The sequence below is a fragment of the Rutilus rutilus genome, assembly GCF_951802725.1.
Source record: "Rutilus rutilus genome assembly, chromosome: 14".
In the NCBI taxonomy this organism is placed as follows: Eukaryota; Metazoa; Chordata; class Actinopteri; order Cypriniformes; family Leuciscidae; genus Rutilus; species Rutilus rutilus.
The window spans coordinates 19,275,933-19,297,938 of NC_140219.1; the positions used below are offsets into that span (position 1 = coordinate 19,275,933).

The window sequence follows — 22,006 nt, forward strand, 5'->3', positions numbered from 1 at the left end:
TGTAGTCTAGATTTTTGTGATCTGCTGTAATATCTGCTTTTGTTTCTTAATCTAGTTTTCTTATTAACCTTGCATCGTATACTATGAATACTGTTGGCTCTATGACGAATTGCTTATGTTCCTCTGTGGAAAGATGCTTTGGATAAAAGCATCTGGTAAAGGCATAAATGTAAATGTTAAAATGGAGTTTTGACCAGAACAAAAGGGAAAGTAGGGAATAGGCCTGCGCTGGTATTAACTAGAACACGATGGAACACCATTTTAATATTATTTTATGCTACTTAGTTATTCCTGAAACAACAGTGTGCTATATTATAATGTGACCTGTTCAACAATGTTGGCGAGATAAGGAAAGTTAGGAGAACACTCAAAACTCTGAATAATTTATTCAGAAAGTTTAAGATTGACAGGTGGCTGAACAACTTTTCATCAGTTTCATTTCATTTTTACACTGTATTCATATGGTAGCATAACTGGCCGTACAAATTTACCATCTAAGGCACCATAAGATTTTTTTCCACATTTCATTTTAATCCCATTATTATAATTAGGAGGCAAGACAAAAGTAAGTAGACAAAAATATCTTGATAATATCTTGCAAAATTAAACAATTACAAATAAAAACAAGGTGGTGATATTTGGCTTTAAAATGTCAATAGATTTAAAATGTGATTGAAAAATCAGGTTGCCCTGATTCTAAAGTACATTCACATGTAAAAGCATTCATTTTATGCAGTCTAAATACTAATTTTTTATCATTACAGTTTTACACAGCAAAGTCTTTGGAAAACATGAATGTTCTCCTTTTGCCATCGGAGCAAATCAAATGCATGTTCATTATTGAATAGCAAATCAATATTCTTTTTAATCTATCTAGTCTTTAAACATAAACATCTACCTATAATAACTTGTACAAGTCATTATAATAAATTAAAGGGAATCCTTACACAAATGGTTGTTTAAAACCCCCATTGTAACTAAGAGCAGCAGTCTAAAGGACCTCTATTCTCAGAGACTGAACTGCAAGTGTTTGTGGTTGATAATGTGTGTGGGGCTGCCAGTATAAGCTAAAGTAAATGTAAGGTGCATTGACAGCACACACCTCACCAGAGACCCTGAGTGCAGGACCTGCTAACCTGCGGTGAGCTGCGCTACTAAAAAAAAAATACAAAATGGATATAAAATGAAAACCATATTTAAAAAAAGACCCAAATGATACACAGTTAAAGAGGGAAGTCACGGGCTTCTCATGCTTTGTACTTCTCCTTTCCTGTTTCACTGATGACACAGATGTGCTGCAAGTCAAAATGAGAGAAGTAGTTAGCAGGAATTGCAGCGCAAATCAAACAGATGTGTGTTATAATGGGCAACTATTTGCAATTTAAATTATAAAGATATTCTAAATTATTGCTAAACCGACTAAAAATGGTGTAGAAACAATGTTCAATTAGAAAGCAACGGCAAGTAACGCATTGAATTAAGCATGCAAGTTTAATGTAGAAAGACTAAAATAGTATTTTCTTGTAAAACATACTCCAAAAATCTGGTTTTTAGATTTTTTAAGGTACTTACATTTAAATCCCTAAAGTACTCATTGTAGTCAAGTGCATATCCAACCACAAATTTGTCAGGGACCTCAAAACCTACAACTAGAGGATAAAGGGGGGGAAAAGAAACTGGAGGTTAATGAAAAAGTTTGTTGAATTGGCAACTTGTACTTCAATGCAGAAAAGTGTGCAACCTTGTGGTCAACAGACAGCATTGCACTGTAATGGCCTTAAAGGGATAATTCACCCAAAAATAAAACATTCTGTCATCATTCACTCACCCTCAAGTCGATCCAAACCTGTATGAGTTTCTTTCCTCTGTTGAACACAAAAGAAGATATTTTGAAAAATGTTGGTAACCAAACAGTTTATGGACCCATTGACTTCCATAGTATTACTATGGGAGTCAATAGCCGCGTTTCCACTGTCGGGCCAGGGCCGGGCCAGGGCTTTAAACGGGCCGTGCCGGGCTAATAGCCTCGGGCCAATAGCACCGGGCATGCGTTTCCACTGTCGGGCCAGAAGCTCCACAGCGCTTCACTAAAACACGCCCGTAACACGCCTCTCTGGGACAACGTCACACTAACCCATCATTTCACCAACAAATGGAAGTTTTATCAGAAAACTAATCAGATATCACTGGAAACAGCGTTGAAAACAAACACGATAAAAGCGGCCGTTTGCTAGCTTTTTTTTGTTTGTTTGTTTAGCAGCTACTTGAATATTTAAAACCCAAGCATCGATGTTTTACCACAGGTTTACAATAAAAAGTGATACATTGATCATAATGAATTAATTTATGTAAAAATTGCACATTAGTCACTCAGAAATAAATTACCGTTAGGTCTATTTCACAAAAGAAAGAGGACATGCACACTTACTTTTTCAGTCGCGTCTGTTTCTTTATCTGGTAACTTAGTTACAGGACATAATCCATCACATTTAGAAAAAATTATAATTTCTACAAATATATGCCATACGACCTGAGGAGCTTTAGCACTCTCTCGACTCCCATACAGATATTTTCAGTCAGAGAAACAGAGGAAGCTCCCGAAAAAAAAAGTTACTTTATTTTTTGATAGTCCGGTTTAAAGAGACGAGACGTAGGCTATGACAGATCAAATAAAAACATGACTGTGATAGCCTTTAAGATTGGTCTGATTTCTTCAAGCATTCGCTATGGTTTTTTTTTTACTATGTGTATCTTCAAGCGTTTACTATGTTTACTATGGTAACGGCTAGCGCGCATAGTCTTTTGCATCACAAACAGAAGGCATTCAAACATGAACGCGATTTAAATTATTTTATTTTTAAGTCTTAAATGCTGACAGAATCATCCGGCGCTGCCGTCTCCCAACGGTAAACTCCTCCTCTGTTGGTAACCACTCCTCTAGCCCGAGCTGGCCCGCTTTGGCCCAAGGTATTCGACGGGCCAGAAATCCTGGCCGTTGGCCCCGAGTAAGCCCCGATCAAGCCCCGGAAGTGACAGTGGAAACGCGACTGGCCCTGGCACGCACTAGCACGGCACGGCCCTGGCCCGACAGTGGAAACGCGGCTAATGGGGCCTTGAGCCTGTTTGGTTACCAACATTTTTCATAATATCTTCTTTTGTGTTCAACAGAGGAAAGAAACTCATACAGGTTTGGAACGACTTGAGGGTGAGTAAATGACAGAATTTTCCTTTTTGGGTGAACTATCCCTTTAAAGGATCAATAGGAGGAATTTCAGTGGTCAAAATAATTGAGTTTTAGTCTTTTGAGGCTGTTTGTGCAACCCTAAGAAATAAACACCATGTATTCACATATAAACATGACTTGTGAGAAGTGAAATGAATCCAAACTATATCAAAGCCATTTAGAATTGCATGCCAAAAAAGTCTGGAAAGCTTTTTCAGTAATCCACTCACAGTCTGGTCTGTAGCCAACACTCCTTGGTGTCCTCTTCACCAGCAAACTGCAAAGATAACGAATGATGGAAATATGTTTAGTATATGAGACCGTAAAGCTTATAAACTCAAAAGTAGGTAGTAGTATCTGGCATTTGTTGGACTTGTGATCAATAATAGACAAGGGAGTTACTACACAGAGCTTAGCAATATAAGACTGCTTCAATAGATATTATTCAGAGCAGCACCATGACAGGTAAGAAAGCGAGGCTGTGAAGGATAGACTTAACCGTGTTTTCAATGGCATCCGCTGTGTAAAGCTCCTGGACCACTTATAATTTTCCACAGCTCATGTTTTTGTCTACTGAAAACTCTTGGAAAGATTTTTTTTGCAGTGTATCATCAGAAAAACAATCCAAAAACACATAAAATAATAGTACAACCCACTGAGGAGATGTATGACTATCCCTCACAGCTTGCTTTCATTCCCATTAAAAATCAAAGATGGCGCTGCTGTGAACAAGATCCATACCTACAAGACAAACAATCAGAGGCTCATTGCATTTTTATTCATTATAGTCATGTGTACCTGGCCACTTTGACCATTTTTGGATTAAACTGCTTGAGAAGTTCGAGCAGGGTCTTCATCGTCTTCCCAGTATCAATGATGTCCTGATGAACGGAGTAAAGATTACACAAACACTTTCAACATTTGCTAGATAATACAAGCTATTTAAATATATATGTTTAAAAAAAAAGAAGAAAATAAATACCTCAACAATCAAGACGTTCTTTTGGTGTCAAAAAGAATGTCAAGAGAAAAAGAAGAAAGAGTTTTAATTTGGATGTTTAAGACTGCAAAAACAATATTTCATCACCCACTGACTGTAACTCATGCATTTTTTGTTTATTGATCATACACTTATGATCACCAAGGCTGCATTTCCTTCATCAAAATACAGTAATATTGTGAAAAATAATTACAATTTTAAATAACAAAATGTATATAAATATGTTTTAAAATGTCATTTATTCCTGTTATGGCAAAGCTGAATTTCCAGTATCACTTCTCCAATCTTCAGTGTCACATGATCCTTCAGAAATAATTCATGCTGATTAAGTGCTCAAGAAACATTTCTTATAATTATAAGTGTTGAAAACAGTTTTGCTGCTTAATGTTTTTGAGGAAACATCTTCTGTAATATTATAAATGTCACTTGATCAATTTAATGCATCCTTGCTGAATAAAGGAATTTATGTATTTTATGGACAGCATCTGTGGAAATTAATTTAGAAACGTAACAAATAAAACGTTGACAGTGATGTACTTAAATTTTTGTTTTTACAAACTGAGTTCAAAATGTTTTCCTGGTATAGAGAAACGTCACAGGATAAGATTTTAGACATTATCATACCGATCATCTTGAAATAGTGGGTGGTGTGGCGCAATGGATAAGACACATGCCTTTGGTGTGAGAGACCCGGGTTCGAATCCACTGTGAGACACCAATGTGTCCCTGAGCAAGACACTTAACCCCTAGTTGCTCCAGAGGCGTGCGACCTCTGACATAATTAGCAATTGTAAGTCGCTTTGGATAAAAGCGTCAGCTAAATGAATAAATGTAAATGTAAATGTAGTGAGGATTATTTTTATTCACAGGAAGATGCTTGCCTTTCCTGTGAGCGTGGACAGATCATCGCCGCCAATCACTTTGATGTCACCTGTAGATTGGTCGTTCTGTAATATTTGAAAAAGGGGAAAGCAGAGTTCAGTCAAGACATGTATGTGTTCTAGTTGCTTAAGTAACATCAACACTCAACTTTGAAACAAGTGTGTATTGCAAAGGGTCAAATTTCATTCATGTTGTCAATAAACAAAAGAGAGTAAGTAACAGACGGGCCTGGTTGAATCTACATTCAATAAGGAGGATGAATGATCATTAACCGTACTTGGTAACTCTTGAGGCGGATGAAGTCCACTGTCATCGGAATGGAACGATCGCTGTTGCGATTGAGGGCTTTGATGTAATCTAGTAGGTCAGCAAAAAACTTGTAGCCCCCTTTGAGCACACACAGAGCAACGATATGGTGGCCACCCATGTCCTTCAAGATATCTCTGGCCAGACGTTCAGTTCTGCAATGTCAACAGTCTTCAGGTTGCATATTATTTGTAATTTGCAGGTTCATTAGGCAAGACTTCTTGGCTAAGAAGTAACTTTGTTTGATGTGCCTCGTACCTGTCCATGATGAGTCCATGTGGAATATACACTCGCTCCAGGTCAGAGGCATAATGTTTTGGTATGCAGAAGAGGTCCAGGTCATAACCTTGCTCTTCATCACTGAGCTAAAATACACAAATTACATCATTCCATCATATCATATACCTGATAGGGCAAATAACAGTGAGCGGTCTGTTTGATAGATAACCTTTTTATCTAGCAGACAGCAGGATAAACCTTAAATAGGTTAGTAGGTGAAAGGTAATCTTCAACATTATATCCCATTGCCTAACTCTCCTGCTCTCAAGACATCTGGCGATAACATGATGGCATTTGTCTGTAACATTTGAGATTATGTTCTCACCAGAGTGACTTTAAAAAAGCGCATATATTATCTGAGTTTAAGCAGATACCCAAGTGACATTCTTAGACTAAACGTAATAGTTAATACTAAACTCTTAAATACACTTATTTTCATGTTCTCTAACATACAAAAGCACATGTAAGTTTAACTCTAGTGTGTTGTTCAATTCTATATATTAACTTAAATATTAAGATATGTCACTGCAAGTTCCCTTCAGTTAAAACATGCATTTTAGTCTGATACTAGACTAAGCCTTGTCTGTGAAACCGGGGGCAGATTTGACTCATTATGTCAGAACTAGTATGCACAGAATCCCATTTCATACCGACAGACAAGCTAAGATCATACGTCAAATCTCCTATCCACTGCTTTTTGTGCATACGTTTATGTAAAAGACGACAGCCTAAAATAATGAATTCATAAACACAATGAAGTCCCCTTCAAATTACACTATAATCATACTACATAGTATCTTTAAAATCTGTGATTCAGAATCTTTTTTACTCCAATATTGGAAGGCCCTCCTGTCTAGGCTATGTATCTCTGGCACTTCTACAGACTAACTCAAAAAATATAATGTCTGTTTAATGTTGGTACATCTTTATTTTTTTTGCATTTTAATTAAGACTATGTTGATATAACTAAAATTAAATTATTTTAAGACTTGCTGACTTGGCCCCCTTGTTGAGAATAACTGTTCTGAATGAAGAATGTAAATATAGTATTTAGAATCCAATTACTGAAAAAGTATAACCTGCCCTGCCAGTGGACCTGAGAAGAACCTTGACTGGAAATGTCAAGGACATATCTAACTTTTCCTCACTGTGGAGGCAAAGTAGAAGCATGTAAATTCCAGGGAAGCAGAAGTAGATTCGCCTGTTCTTTGTTTGTTTTTCTAATAAGTGTTATCACACTGTCCTTGAAGAAGGTTCAGACAAACAATGTGCAACTGTCAGCAGAGGCTCCTCTGGGAGCTTCCCTGTCTCTGCTTACTGCTGGTGCCAGTACCTTGAGATTTAACCCCCAAAGCACAATCCACATCAATAGACATGGCTATGATAAGACATGGATTTTAAAGCCTAGTATGCAATGGCTGCAAGCCAAAGTTTAGTTTCTCATGCTGCTGCTGCAGGAGTATACATTATGCAAGTCGGTGTGCTGTCAGATCTAGTGAGCCATATTTCACACCAGTAAAATTCCTGCTTTAGACTCACATGCATGTCATATGTCTTTCCTCAGCTCTATAAGAATATTGAGCCAATTTTCTCAATTAAGGAATGCTGCCTGGGGCAAATAAGTTGGCAAAATTTATTTCAGCCCTTCAGGTGACAGAATTCCCTGAGTATATTTATCTAACTTTATACTGACTATCAAACAAATCATAAATATGGTCCACATGACTTGTGCACTATAGTACATTGTAAGCCTAATGGTAGAGACCTTTTGTAGCAATGTTTTCCATCTTACAATACTTTAGGAAAAGTAGCCCTGAACGAAATTTGCCAGACTGGTCTGGTTCTTATGTTGAACTCATTCGCAGTTGTTAACAGCTAACCTTCGGGTGCAACTTTTCAGCAAATAATGACATAGAATTTGATGTGTTCCTCATACAAATGCTTCAGAAGACTTTTAAACTTTTTGGTGACGTTGCATACTTTTTTAGGCTTGACACCTTCACTCGCCATTCATTGTCATTGCATGGAAACGTCAGACCAGGACAGTCTTAAATTGATTTAAGTGTGAGGTCAAAACTGACCGAGATTACAAACAAAATCTGTGAACTGTCCCTTTAAGAATTTACCACACCTTTTGATTAATTAATAAAACCCAATGACAAATTACAAAGCACTGGATTGGTCTGTCTAAAATTATATCCTCAAGATAATATCTTAATTTAGAGCAGAGGAAGAGGATGATTCATTCTTCTGAGTCATTCCTATTGGCACACAAAACACCAAAGGGCGTATACAGGGGTTTATACTTACAGAGGTTGCCACATTGAGTTTGCTAGGGGGTTTCAGGGGGAATTAATAACAGTCTTTGTAACAGAACCAATTAGTAACACTTTACAATAAGGTCTCATTAGTTAATGTTAGAACACTTTCAAATCAATATCAGGGGAATGGTTTAGTCCAGAAGTAAAAAATTTAAGTGTAACAAATGTTTAAAAATAAATAGTCTATTAAGTCTGTAAGTAGCCTATTATTAAAGTATTTGGTGTTGTGATGAACACTGAGGCGAATAAAAAAATCTGAATGGCAGTTTGAAATATTTAAACGTTCAGGAAAAGAAATTAGCACAACTGCTTTGTTTACGGACTACGGAGGTAACGGCTGAACATCTGCTGTTCCGTAAGTGTCATCTATTGTCAGAGAGATGTGCGTTTTCATTCAGTCTCCTTGACTTCGTCAAGAATCACATACCCTCTTGAGTACTTATTTTATAATTATATCTCAAACATTTTGACATTGATGATTTGACCGCTGTCAGCTCAGATGTGAAGGTCTGTTTTCTTGGCATAGTGCAATATACGCACAGCATTTATTTCACAACCTTTCTTATAACTGTTACGCATCGGAAAAATACTGAGGTCCGGACCTTAGTGGTTGGTATGGCCCTGCAAGCGTTACATCAGTTTATTACAAACAAAATTCCAAACTAAAACTAACTGCGCGCTTTTCGACCTGAACGCGCTACACGTACAATAACAGATTTAATCCAATTATCAAGGCATTTGAAAAACACTGAAATCAAAATACAACCGAGCACACGCAGCGTTTTATCGAGTCAAATTCCTGCTCGTTTAACTGGTCATACGTGCAGGAATGAACGGGCTGTCCGCATCCTCTATGTCTGCATCACATGTGCCATGCGTGAAACGCGTGCTTTCCTCCCAGGCCCCTAACATTAGACCTCACGGAAATATTTATAAATCACTAACGTTAAATACTTTTATGCAATCTGGATCATTTCTAGGAATAAAAGGGATATAGGAAGAAAATATAGTTTTGTCGCCAAAACAGTTATGAATTATTTACTTGTGTACCGTGACTAATCAAGTGTTGCGCCACGGTGTAAATGATTGAAGACACTTGTGTACAGTACGTTAACACTTACCACGATACAGGAGTTGGCAGACGCCATGTCCGTCCCGACTGAGTAGCTGAGTAGTAACGTTAGCAAACGTCCTCGATTCCGATGAGAAATGCAGGGAGTAATTATTGTCCTTCCTATTTTTCAATTTCGCCTTTAAAGGACTGAACGAACACAATTTCTATCTTTCGCACACTGTGGGTGTGTTAACATCAGAGGGGGAATAGAGCCTGTCGACCAATCAGCGTTCAGCAGTGAGAACGCGTACAAAACACCTTAAAGTGACAGACCCACCAAATGAATTATGTGTGTCAGAATGAATAACGTTACCTGGATAATAAATTAATAAAATAAACATTAACGTAGTAATCATCCCATCCTGCAAAAACTCATTTCCGGGGGAAATGCCATCGTCCGGAAATGACTTTTTGCAAGGTGGGATGTTTTACAACTATGTTAATGTTTATTTTATTAGTTTATTATCCAGGTATTACATTCATTTACATAGGCCGCCTAACACGGGATCGTTCATTTAATATTATCAGTGCGCCAAAAGAGTAGTTCAGTGTGACGAAAAAAAGAGGCAAGTATTAGTAGTAAACAGTATAGCGTAATTTCATGCAACTAACCATAATCCAAACCCTAATCCTAACCCTATAGTAAGTACATGTTAATTAACATTACTCAGTACTTAAATGTAATAACACTGTAACAGGGATTTCTCAAAATAAAGTAAACGAAAAATATCTTAATGACTGTTCAATGGACTGTGTGTTCTTTCTGAGCAGTAACAGTGGAAATGCTCAAGTTTAATAATGTAGTAAAGACTTGAAACTATGCATCACAGAAGACTCTCTCTCACACATACACATTGTGTTTTCAAATGTTATGGGGACTTTCCATAGACAATGATTTTTTTTTTTGTTATACTGTAAAAACTGTATTCCATCCCCTAAACCTACCCATCACAGACCACTTTATGCATTTTTACATTTTCAAAAAACAGCACTTTGTGTGATTTATAAGCCTTTTTCCTCAAGGGGACCAAAGAAAAAGAAAAAAAATGTCCCCACAAGGACAAGGATTTTGGATATTGCTATCTTGGTGGACATTTAGTCTCCATAATGTAGGGTTTACCAGGCCACACACAGACTGGAGTAGTAAGTGTGACTACTGCATCCTGAAAAGAAATCCAACTCATTAAAGCACCTAAAACTAATTATTAATATATTCTATAATATTTTAAGTAGTATTAAATAAAAGTTTAAACATTTAATTTTCAGGATTCGTATTTCAACCTCCAAACAATATCTTCAAGTGTGCTTGAAAGCATCTGCCTTTCAGAAGGACTCTTATTTTGAATTCAGAGATGCATGTGGAATATGTGCAGAATAAAGAAAGACCACCATGTGAGACGGAGTAAAGAAAAGTGCATGCTAGCCAATGTTCTTTAATCCTGACCTATACTATAAAGAAAACCACAGATATCCAATATTACTCATGAGTATAATACAGTAATAAAATATAATACATGTTGCAAGAGAGAAAAAAGAGGTAAAGACAGTTTCATGAAGGAGAATTACTTTAAAAGGCTTATTAAACGTCATGGTTTGGAGGAGATGCACTATAAACAGTCGACGGGTGCAGTCGTTTTCAGAGTGGGTCCAAAGAGTTTGCCAAAGAGGAAACTGGAGGTGCAAGCACAAACAGATGACACTGTTCCAGCCATCCAATCATATGGTTTTAAGCATTAATATACCATGTTTAAATAAAACCTATCCAGCTAAGTTATGGTTTACACTGCAGTAACATATCGATATCATTTGATATTGAACTTACATTCTCAATGTCCATGAAATACTGTCAAAGAGACGAAAACTATTGTGAGCTGGCCCCTAGTTTCTAATTGAGCATTATACAAAAATATTTCTTCTATCCCCCATCGTATCACGTCTTCCATCTCCATTCACCTCCTGAAAAAAGACAGTACTTCAATCTTTGTCATGTCCACCGATCACATGTTCTATGATTTTAAAATACTACATTGCCAGTCCTGAATAATAATCAAACAAATTCTGTAATGACAGACTGAGCAAATCACACTGTATCAAGAACATCAAAGAGTCTCACCTAGTTGCCATTAACCTGCGATGGAGGATCTGCTCTGTTGTCAATAGCAGCTTTCTCTCTACTGCGACTCTCCCTTTCTTCATCTTCCTCATCCCTTTCCTCATTTCCACTGTGATTCTTACAATAAAGCCTGGTGAAAACAACATAAAAGTTCTCGTTATACTGCAATACAACAGCACACTGTAGGGCTGGGTGGTATATCGATATATTTGTAATAAATGATATAGACAGAGGCAATTCAGTTTATATCGACATACAGTAGTTTGATATTAGGAGCGTATTGAAAAAATAGCAGGCGACAGAGTGAGCTGCTGTGGGGAAAGTGCATAATCCAATTTGTCCTCAACATGAGACATGCTTTATATCAAGGGGCGTGTTAACAATAGTTAACACGTATAGTTTAAATCGGCTTGATGCTCTGACAGATACCTGTGCTGTTTATTGCGTTTGAGATGTGGTGTTTTTCTCAGTGCATAACTTACATTTCACAGGTATATTCTCCATCTGTAAATGCTAGAACGACAAGCACATTTTTCTATTTTGCTGTCAGAAGGGGACTGGTGTTATGCAAGCAAGTCTCTGCTAAACTTCACAGCCTTCAGTGAAATCACGCCGCCGCACGGAAGCGCCAAACAGATGGAGCGCAAGAATTCTGAATAATAAAATATTCGTTGTTGGACATTAAATGTGCCATATGTAGAATTTTAAACCAACAAGTGTATTTTTATGATAGCAGTACTGTAACTGTAAAGTGACTAATGTCATGGGGTAATCAAATGTAGGCTAATATAATTACTAAGCTCAGTTGAATGTGTGTTTCTCTGACCAGTTAACATTTAGTTTGTGCTTTGGATTTGATTTTAATTTAGTGATTTAATTTTTTTGTTTTAATATTTTAATGTTGTTACAATGTATTGTGATTTAAACCCTTTTTGGCACATAATATATATAGCATAGCCTACATGGTTACATTTCACTAGATTTGTTTTCATAGCCTTCAATATGAATATTGTTTGTAGGACAACATTGGGTAGGATGTGAAACAGCATTTCTGAAAATAAATATAATTTTTCTTTTTAAACCCAAAAAGAAAAGAAAAAGTAGAAGATATAGTATATTGTAAATGGCCATTCAAATAAAAAATAAAACAAATACAGAGATATGTTTTTTTTTTGTCCATATCACCCAGCCCTTGTTCACTGTCCTGATGGTTTCAGTGTATATACAGAATGTAAGAACCATTTGGAACAAGAGTCAAATCTTATTCTGGCCAAAATTATAGTACCAGGCTATTTATATTTGTGTAATAAGGAAAACAAGCAGTCAATAGTTAGAACATACTTGTAAATGCCTCTAGCCATATTCTCTATGTATTTGGCCTTGTCTTCCAGGCCACAGTGATAATGGTAGGTTTTCACGCAGGCTTTTATCTCACATCCAATGGTGGCTCCAAGCTGGGCACAAAGTGTGCATTTCTGAAATGACAAAAAATACATTAGCTGACTTTGAATTAATATAATAACCAAATCATACAAAAAAAAAAAAAAAAAGATCTATTTTCTACTGACCATGGTGCAAACCTATATTTAGTTCACATTCTTAGCAGTCAGCAATATAATTGAGTAATTCTATATTGAATTAAATTTAGAACATTTCACCATTCTTTTTCCTCTTTTGATTTCCTGGATAACCGTTTTAATGTCAAAGTTCCCAAATTCAGCACGCGAGGTGGTAGTTAGCTGGACGGTACCCGAAGAAAAAAGCTGTGACAAAAACAGAGAAAATAAAAGACGTTTTAACGGAACAGGCTGAATCAAACTTTTCCAAACCTAAAAATAACATGGAGTAAAATACTTTTTCAGTACTAAATATCTTGAGTATTTTGTTTAAAAATACAAAGATACATTTTTTATAAAAAAAAAAAAAAGGGTGTTGTTTAAAGGTTCCTAATTTTGTTTTTGAGCTCTCCTACAACAGGCTACAAAGCTAAAAAAAATAAAAAAAACACTTACATTTTCTTATAATATACATTGCGCATCCCCTCATTTGAGTCTGAAAATGGTTTGTTCGACCGGGGTGCAATAGTTTACTTATTTGATCATTTACTCATTTATTTAATTATTTACTTTGCTTTAATATTGCGGAAAAATGGTCATCTTTCTATCATATTGAAGAAATAAAGTCACGTCGCATTGAAATATTTCACCCAAAATGCAATTTGCATACATTGCACAAGAGTTATGCCGGTGAAGGAGTCTAACCAGTCAATTTTTCCTTGAAAGTGAAAGAGAAACCGAGCTTTCGGCATTTGATGCTGGACGTCGCATTAATTCTCTCAGACACGACGAGAACTGAATCTACCTCAGTGCTGATAACGGTACATCAATTATCTTAATTTAGTGGCTGAATATTTTAGTTTCAAGTCCGTGTTTGAAGCTGCTTTTGATTTTCATAGATGACTGATTATTGTTCTGTGTTCGGACATAAAGACTTTTATTAGGCCTATATCATTTTAGCAATAATAATTTGTATTGTTATTTGTGGCATTCAAATATTTGGTTACACTTTATATTAAGGTGCCGTTGTTACACTGTAATTATACATTTAAGTACTGAGTAATATTAAGTAACTACATGTACTTACTAAAGGATTAGGGTTTGATTTGGTTTAGGGTTAGTTTCATGCAATTATGCATCATTTATAGTTATTACTATAGTAACTACATGTAACATATGTAACAATGACACTGTAAAATAAAGTGTTACCAAATATTTAGTTAATGTGCTATGGAAACAAAACGCTGATGAACAACGATGCCGTTTTTCGCTTTGGCTCAAACAACAACTGTATACAAATGATGCGTCTTTTATAACAAGCACTCTTGACAATTTGTGAACTTTCATTGAGTCCTTAATCCTCATATGCGCGTGTCGGTTTCGCAGTATGGTTATGTGGTGATGTCGTTATGAAATTAGGGAATGAATTGTACGTCCTAATATTAATTTGATAATACTAGACTATTAATTTAATACATTAATGGGAAAACCAGCCAATTATCACCTTGATATAGTCAAAGGCATTGGCAATATCTCTGACTATCGTCAATACACGATACTATCGACTATCGGCACAACCCTAGCAATAACTATTTGCTGTACACTTTGATCTTTAAATCTTTGCAGATCTTTTACATTCACAAACAGCTGTATTACACACTGCATGAAAGGTAATATTCGAAAAAGCATAATAGGAGCAATTGAAATATGATCCATTGTTTTTCAGGATTGAAGAAGCCTCACCATGCATTTGTAGTGGGCAGCCACCTTCTTGGCATTGTCCGAGTGGAGCACACCCCGCGTTTCATTCTCTTCTTCACCGGCATGACAGAAGCCACAGCGAAGGCCTGAATCACTGGGGCTGCCTCTCAGAGGGGACCGGTCTCGCTTTGCCACACACAAGCACATGATAAATTAACACATGCCAACCATTGATGTTCTGAAGCTTGTATCAAGTCAAAATAAATTGGGTTATTAAGAAGAAAAAAAGTAGATAAAGTGGCTTACATGTGAGGAGCTCTCTGTATCATCATTGCCTTGTGATGAGGTGGATCGAGTGTCATCTGACTGTCCGCGCGACACACCTCTGATTCTGCTTTTCTCGAAACGCCCCCTTCCCCTGCTCCTCGGTGGAGATGAATCCGAGTCATTGGCTGGAACTTCCTGTTCATCTGGAATAAGAGCAAATCGACGATAAACGCAATAGTCCACGAGCAGGTTAGTGCCCAACATTAAAGCATGTAGAGACAACTAGTTACCATCGCTGCCATCTTGAGAGGCATCTCTGTGTTTGCGACAGTAAACACTAATTTTCGGGAAAAAAGAAAAGAAAAAAAAGTCTCACATAGTTATAAAACATATGCAGTTCTGCAATAAGCAGCATTGTCAATATGCTTACAGGTAGATCCCTTGAGAGGGATTCTCCTTGGTCTGTGCCTTGTCCCATAGAGCGCAATAATAGTGATACGTCCGCCTACATGTCTTTACATCACAGCCGATGGTCGCCCCGGGCCGATGACAGGAAGTGCACATCTGAACAGGAAATCAGCAGGTGAGATAGAAAAGCTGTATGTTTGCGCTCTATTTTCAGCCTAAAGGAACAACTGAATTTTATGAGAGCTTACTAGTTTATTTCCTCTTTTTATCTCCTTCTTCACATCTTCAACAGAAAAGCCTCCAATGTTTTCACTCTCCGAGTGAGATGTGACCAATGCCGATGAGAAAAGCTGAGTAAAACAATCACAAGTCAAATGTTAGACATGCGATGTGTCAAAATATATACTTTTTATATTTATTTGTATATATATAACAGATGTTATAGTCACAACACATGTGACGCTCAATATTCATATTCTCTGAGATCAGTTTTGTGAAACTAGGCAAATAAATGTATGAATAAGAGCTGTTTTCATCCCTTTTTACAAATATAGAAGAAAGCTAAGCTAGTGGACAGCTAACATACCATGCACTTGTGGTGAGCTGCCACCCTGTGGTTCTCTGACACCAGTAACTGTCCACACTCTTTATCTCGGTTGGTTCTACAGAAGGCACATTTTCGAAGACGTGCGGAAGCTCCTTTTCTCTGTCCTGACATGACCAGTTTTCACACACTCCACCTCTCCTCTGTTTTGAAGACAAAAACAAAAAACAAAAAAAACATTGCAATTGCCCTGCAGTGTACCAGTAGGAAGAGCAAAGATCATTTTTGTGGTTCAGATCTGAAGAAATAACTTTCTACGCTTTGTGTAAGTATATAGAGCAACAGATGGTTAAATGCATGTTTGTAAATGCTTTTTTTAGTTATTTTTGAAACTCCTACATCTGTTACTGAATCACTCTCTATATGAGAGAAAAATATAGTTTAGACAGATGGTTGTAGTTAGTTTGCTTATGCAACTCAGTTATTAAACTAATTTGTTTGCTTCGAAATTTCCCCAAAAAGGAAATACATGACCTGCATGACTTAAACTTCCTCCAAATGTCTTTATTGCAACAGTCTAGTATGAAAATATTTGATGGATAATATAAAAAGGTATATTGCTAATATTCTCACGAATAATCATTTAAATATTACATCTACATAAAAAAACACTTATAGAAGAAATAAACAGAATCACAGTTTTCCAAAATCTTTTCAATTTAGAACTTTAAATAGAAAGTATAAAACAATTACACACCAAACGTATTTTTTAGTGCTGTACTAATTAGATGTTTAAGACAATTTAACACATTTAGCTAAATGTATATAATTGTTTCATTCTGTGTTCTACAGAAATTACTACTAAAAATCACTACTAAACAAAACAAAAAGCAAATCTGTTTTAAAGGTGAATATCAAAGCTCACATTAATACATTTTCATATTATTGGAAATATAAAACAAAATGATGTCTATATAATGCTACGGTTAAAATTGTGTTAAATAAATGTATGTTTATATACATGAAGACATAGTTGCCTTTATATTTTAAGAGGGGGTCCCCTCGCAATGGGGATAATTGTATTTGGGGGTGCAAAAAGTTTGAAACCCCCTTATTTAACTACTTAAAACCCGATGAACTGAGATCTTACTAAGCATGGTGTAGTAGACTGTATGGTTTAAGTACATATGTCAACAAGTTTATCCCCTGAGGAAAACAAATCTCTCTATGACGGAAAAACAAGACAAACCGTAGGCTTAAGCAAACCGTGCGAGCATACGACACACAAAACCTGTTAATACAACCTTGTGGTGACTACACCATTTTATTGGCATTACAATAATGTAGGAAAAGTACATGGGTGGCGTATTCGAAACACTGCATTGCCAATAGGCAGCTCTGACCGAGTTCACAAAACAGCCCCAGCGCGAGACGGCTAACTCATCAGTTTCACCCAAAACTGAAAAATATCGAGATTTCGCTGGTACGATTATCTATCCATCATTCGTATCGTGTTTTGAGATGGATGGCGTGTTGTTCAGAGTCGCGATGGCTTTACCCGCCTTCGCACAACAGAGAAGCTCATCCGCTGCCATGATAGCCGAGAAGCTGCTCTCGCGCTGCAACATAAACAGCAGCAACGCAACACCGCGCGACACTCTGTATCCACAGAACAGCTGATACAACCTGCCCAAAGTCTCAACGAACCCCTCTAAAACACACAAGGAACAACACGGCATCCCTCTCACCGTTTTCACAAATAAGGGAGGAGGAGGATATACAGGCCCACGACAAAGCTCTTGTTTCGCTTTTAACAAAACTCTTTTACTTTCCAGTGAATATGAACTAATATAAGACTCAGTCAAATCTGGGGTCCACCTCAAATTATACAAAGATGTGTATATCTGTATAAGTGTAGCCCGTAAAGGCCCACATCATACGGTGGCTAAAACAAAACTGATGAGGAAAAACTGTGAGCAAATATTTTAATCTGAACTTCTGGGGTGAATGTAAGCCATAATTTGGTTTTTATAATACATTGTTCGCTGCGGGATCAATTTGCCCGCTTCACATGGGGAGACCCGCCATACGAAAGGTATTTACATATCGCAGCAAAAAGACGAAGCTAGTTCCGACAATTGTTCCACTCACCCCATTGCTTTCCTGACTTGTAAACTGTACATTGCAGTGTCTTAGTGACATATCGTGAGCTCTTACCGCTGCTGTGTTGAATGGGGACAGATTTATAGTGGCTGCGAGCGCGTGTTCTCGCTCTTCCTCTCGCTGAGCTTTGAGTGCTTCTGCTGGCAAGTTCTGCCTCTCACCATTGCGAGGCGTTCAAGTGACGTCGCGCACTGCAAAAAGCACGTTTGTCCGACATTGAAGGCATACGCGCACGCCCCTTACGTAGCCTACTGTGGTCACCGTCAAGATAGCTTGAGGAATAGGCCTAGACGAGCAAATATACAGATGAGTTGCATAATGGACTGACAAAATGCGGATGGTGTGTGGATAACATTTTTATCAAATTGAAGTATTTACACATAAATATTAAGCATGAAATATTAACCCAAATATGATCATCCCTGTGTAAATTTATAATGCGTCTGTCTTTTATGACCATCCAATTTACACACAGAAAATAATATTATTGATCTAAAATTAGTTTCAGTTAGCCTACATTATATTATACTCAATGTAGTAATGTAGGCTATTGTTATATGTATTATTATTATTTTGTTTATTTACTTAATTTGAATCAAATTTGTATTTATTTATATTAATTATTTATTTTAATCTAGTTTAGGCCTGGTTTCACAGACATTGCTTAGATTAAGCCAGGATCAGGCCTTAGTTTAATTAGGACATTTAAGTATAGCTTTTATAAACTATTTATGTGCATCTTGAGACAAAACAATGGCACTGACAATTTTAAAGATATTTAAGTTGCTTTCAGTTAAAACAGCTCAAACACACATTTTAGTCTAAGACTAGCTTAAGCCTTCTCTGTAAAACCAGGGGTATATGGAATAGATGAATAACTACTAATAATTTTTATTTTAATCACAATTTTTATTTAGATCAAATTTTCTTCTTTACTCATTTATTTGAATACAATTATTAAGAAACCATCATGCTGCTGTGTTAAATACAGCCACATGGGATCAGGAGTTTGGAAAACTATTGTCACTTAACACAGTCTGGAATGCAACTCAAATCTCGGTTAAGCACGGAGAAATCTATACATCAATTCTATGCAGAGATGCAGGTGAGCTCATCTCAGATGGTCTAAAAGAAAGTGGAAATGTGTGCCGTCACATGAGCCTGTGCACGTTTCAGCATGTTTTTTGGGAAAAACAAAAACTAAAGGGACTATCCAGACTTTCATCAGACAGGTGCAAAAGCAAACATGTGTCATGTGGGTGCATCAGTGCAAACGGCATGGGTGACTTGCATATGTGTGAAAGTAACACTGACCTTGAGGTGTATAATGGGATTATAGAGACATACACTGCCATCAAGATTACATTTTTCCTGGGAAGCAAAACAATGCCAGGCCTCATTCTGCACATGCTAAAACAGAGTGGTTTTGTAGACACTTTACACCATGTGGATGTGCTTGACTGCCTGCCTGCAGTTCAGATCTGTCTCTTATTGAAAATGTATGGCCCATCATGAAAAGGAGAATCAGACAACAATGACCACAGACTGTTGAGCATCTTGGATTGGGCAGAAAATTCCACTTGCAGAACTGCAATAAAATGTATCCTCAGTTCCCAAACGATTAAAAAGTGCAATTCAAAGGAAAGGTGATTTGACACAGTGGTAAACATGGCTCTGTCCCAACTTTTTTTGGAGTGTGTTGCAGCCATTATGTTTGTATTTACAAAAGTTGGACAATTAAAGGTATAATGGAGGATTTTTTACTTCCGGGTGGATCACCTATACTATTGGTCCTCCTAATTGTCAATCATTCTGGTGAATCAATCAAACTTATTCAAAAAGTGGAGAGGGCGGGTCTTATCTAAAATTCGGAAAGATCCTCCACTATACCTTTAAGTTGGTCAGTGAAAACATTGGAAATATTTTCTTTGCACTTTTGTCCGTTAATATAGTTTTAAGAGAAATAACAAATCACAGATTATTGATTTAATTGCATTAAAAAAATTCAAACTTTTTTGGAAACGGGGTTGTATAACTTGTATTACGTTATTGTCCGTTATATAACGTTCTGTATTTTAAGCGCGCGCTGGAGTTTCTTTGTCGTCAGCCACATATAAATGGCCAAGCTTTTTAAAGTTGGGTGGCACTGTTTTTATTGAATAGAGCTAGAAATGATCATTCTGGAAATAATTCCAAAGACATCATTCCTCCATGTCGCTATATAGTTGTGGTGAGGACATCTATATTGTTATAACGATAATTTATAGTTACTGTTATAGGTATTGTCGTTGGTGTGACAAGCATTAAATCATGAACAGAACTTTGGAGATGTTGCTGATGATGTATACTCACATGAAATGAACATATCATGACCAGCTTTGTCATGCAACTGACAGCTAACTACATACTACTACTACTACTACTTTAATGTTTGCTTTATAAAGCACTTTCATGGAAAGCTTGTTTTTGGCATGGGATTCAAAAAAAATGAATTTTCCTCAGAATTGTGAGATATAAATTCACAATAACCCTTTTTTTTTTTTTATTGCGTGGCAGAAACAAGCTATTCCAAACAAACCAAACACTAAAACAATAGGAAAATATAACCGACACAACATGAAAATGAGTGTGTGTGATCCATCAGTCCAAACAGAATGACCACGGGTACAAACAAGAGTGACTTGCCTAAAAATTACAAAGCATGTATTTTGGGATGCTAAAGCTAATTAATTCAAAATAGTAGTCAGGGGCCCTAGTGGTCAGCTTGTGTAACAACGGCACCGGTGTTTAGCTAGGTATTCTCTTTTCACATTAGGCTTCGGAGCCCTCCCAACACTGGCCTGGTTCTAGTAATGGCCGCTTTCGAAACACGCTTCGTGAAGCTTCGAAACCCTTGCGAATCAACCCCTGCGAACCCTTGTTTCTTGTTTCGAAACAAATGATTATGGGGGGGGGGGGGGGGGGGGGGGGGGGATGTCATGAACCCATGGACCAGTGTCTTTATAGGAGTTTTACCTGATCTTGGATCAATTTTATACATTTGTAAACAACTAGATGTACCGCATGGCGGTACAAAATATGACCGCCGCTCAGGCCTGCACTGGCTTTCCACAAAAATAAATGACGTGGAGCAATTTGGCTGTATTGCGTGTTTATGTATATACCTAAAAAAAAGTAGTAGTATGTGCATGTCTGTCTGTGTGTGTGTGTATGTGTGTGTGTTTGTGTGTGCGCATGTGTGTTTGTGTTTGTGTGTGTCTGTGCATGTGGATTTGTATGTGTGTGTATGGGTGTGTGTCTGTGCGTGTGGATGTTAGTGTGTGTGCATGCTTGCGTTTGTTTGTATTCCTGCATGTGTGTGTGTGACAGTATCATCCTAAACCAGCAACCCTTCGCTCAACAGCACCATCTACAGGCCGATGAGTGTACAGTCACTAAATGTGCACATAAATGAATTTATTTTATACCCCCCCCATGGATGAAATTCTACGAAACTTAGCATACCCCCAGAGGATGTCAAGTTAATCATACACATGAAATATGGTGCAGTTCTGAACATCTCCACTGAAGATAGGGGCGATTAAAGCAGAATAATATTGCATTTTCATTTTTTATGGGAGGGGCGCAAATCACAAATGAGTTTTTCCAAACGGAATTTTTCCGTAAAAGTCTAGTGGGGCTACATGCTCACCAAATTTCATGTTCCCCGGTGTTTCGGTGTCCCTGGTATCGTTGACGGAAAATTCAGTAGATTGACAAAAAAAACAAAAAAAAAACTTTGACAATCCCTATATGACCGCTTTCGCTAGCTACGCTAGCGGCGGTCATAATTAATGACCCATTAAAGGAAGATTTGTATTAACCTGAATAATACGTTATTCATGAAACGAACCAAACAAGCCCTACAAATTAATAAAATATCACATATCATAAACACACTTCATTTAATAGTATTAGTTTTCTATGCATTTAATTGATTACACCTTCAATAAAACATTTGCAATTGATTTGTAAAAGGCGTTTTTATGCAATTTGCAATTTGAGTTTTCGCTGCATTTGCACAGTTCTGACCAGCAGGGGTCACCAGCGTTTTGCATTTCGAGACAATGATTCATCATATTCATCCCTT

At 37.0% G+C, this 22,006-nt stretch overlaps 2 protein-coding genes across 5 annotated transcripts; both read right to left on the bottom strand.

Annotated features, from left to right (window-relative positions):
• Positions 1-367: 367 nt before the first annotated feature.
• Positions 368-9,322, bottom strand: hprt1 (hypoxanthine phosphoribosyltransferase 1). Its single transcript, XM_084430144.1, has 9 exons — positions 9,133-9,322; positions 5,670-5,776; positions 5,383-5,566; positions 5,105-5,170; positions 4,206-4,223; positions 4,022-4,104; positions 3,454-3,500; positions 1,573-1,649; positions 368-1,295 (listed from the first exon to the last, which is right to left on the bottom strand). Exons 1-9 carry the CDS (start codon positions 9,157-9,159, stop codon positions 1,248-1,250), a joined length of 657 nt encoding a protein of 218 aa, XP_084286270.1. The 5' UTR covers positions 9,160-9,322; the 3' UTR covers positions 368-1,247.
• A 1,220-nt stretch (positions 9,323-10,542) lies between these two features.
• phf6 (PHD finger protein 6) lies at positions 10,543-18,148 on the bottom strand. Of its 4 annotated transcripts, XR_014629795.1 has the most exons (12): positions 17,932-18,117; positions 15,757-15,917; positions 15,419-15,520; positions 15,193-15,326; positions 15,053-15,099; positions 14,802-14,965; positions 14,538-14,681; positions 12,897-13,001; positions 12,580-12,713; positions 11,239-11,368; positions 10,948-11,081; positions 10,543-10,796 (listed from the first exon to the last, which is right to left on the bottom strand). XR_014629795.1 is itself a non-coding variant. In XM_084430145.1 (11 exons), the coding sequence occupies exons 2-10, from the start codon at positions 15,886-15,888 to the stop codon at positions 11,239-11,241; spliced, it is 1,092 nt and encodes a 363-aa protein (XP_084286271.1). In that variant the 5' UTR covers positions 15,889-15,917; positions 17,932-18,147; the 3' UTR covers positions 10,543-11,081. The 4 variants fall into 4 exon arrangements, 2 of the variants coding, with proteins under 2 accessions (XP_084286271.1, XP_084286272.1); XR_014629794.1 differs by lacking the exon at positions 12,897-13,001 and having other exon boundaries at positions 17,932-18,148; XM_084430145.1 differs by having other exon boundaries at positions 10,543-11,081; positions 17,932-18,147.
• Between the last annotated feature and the right edge of the window lie 3,858 nt (positions 18,149-22,006).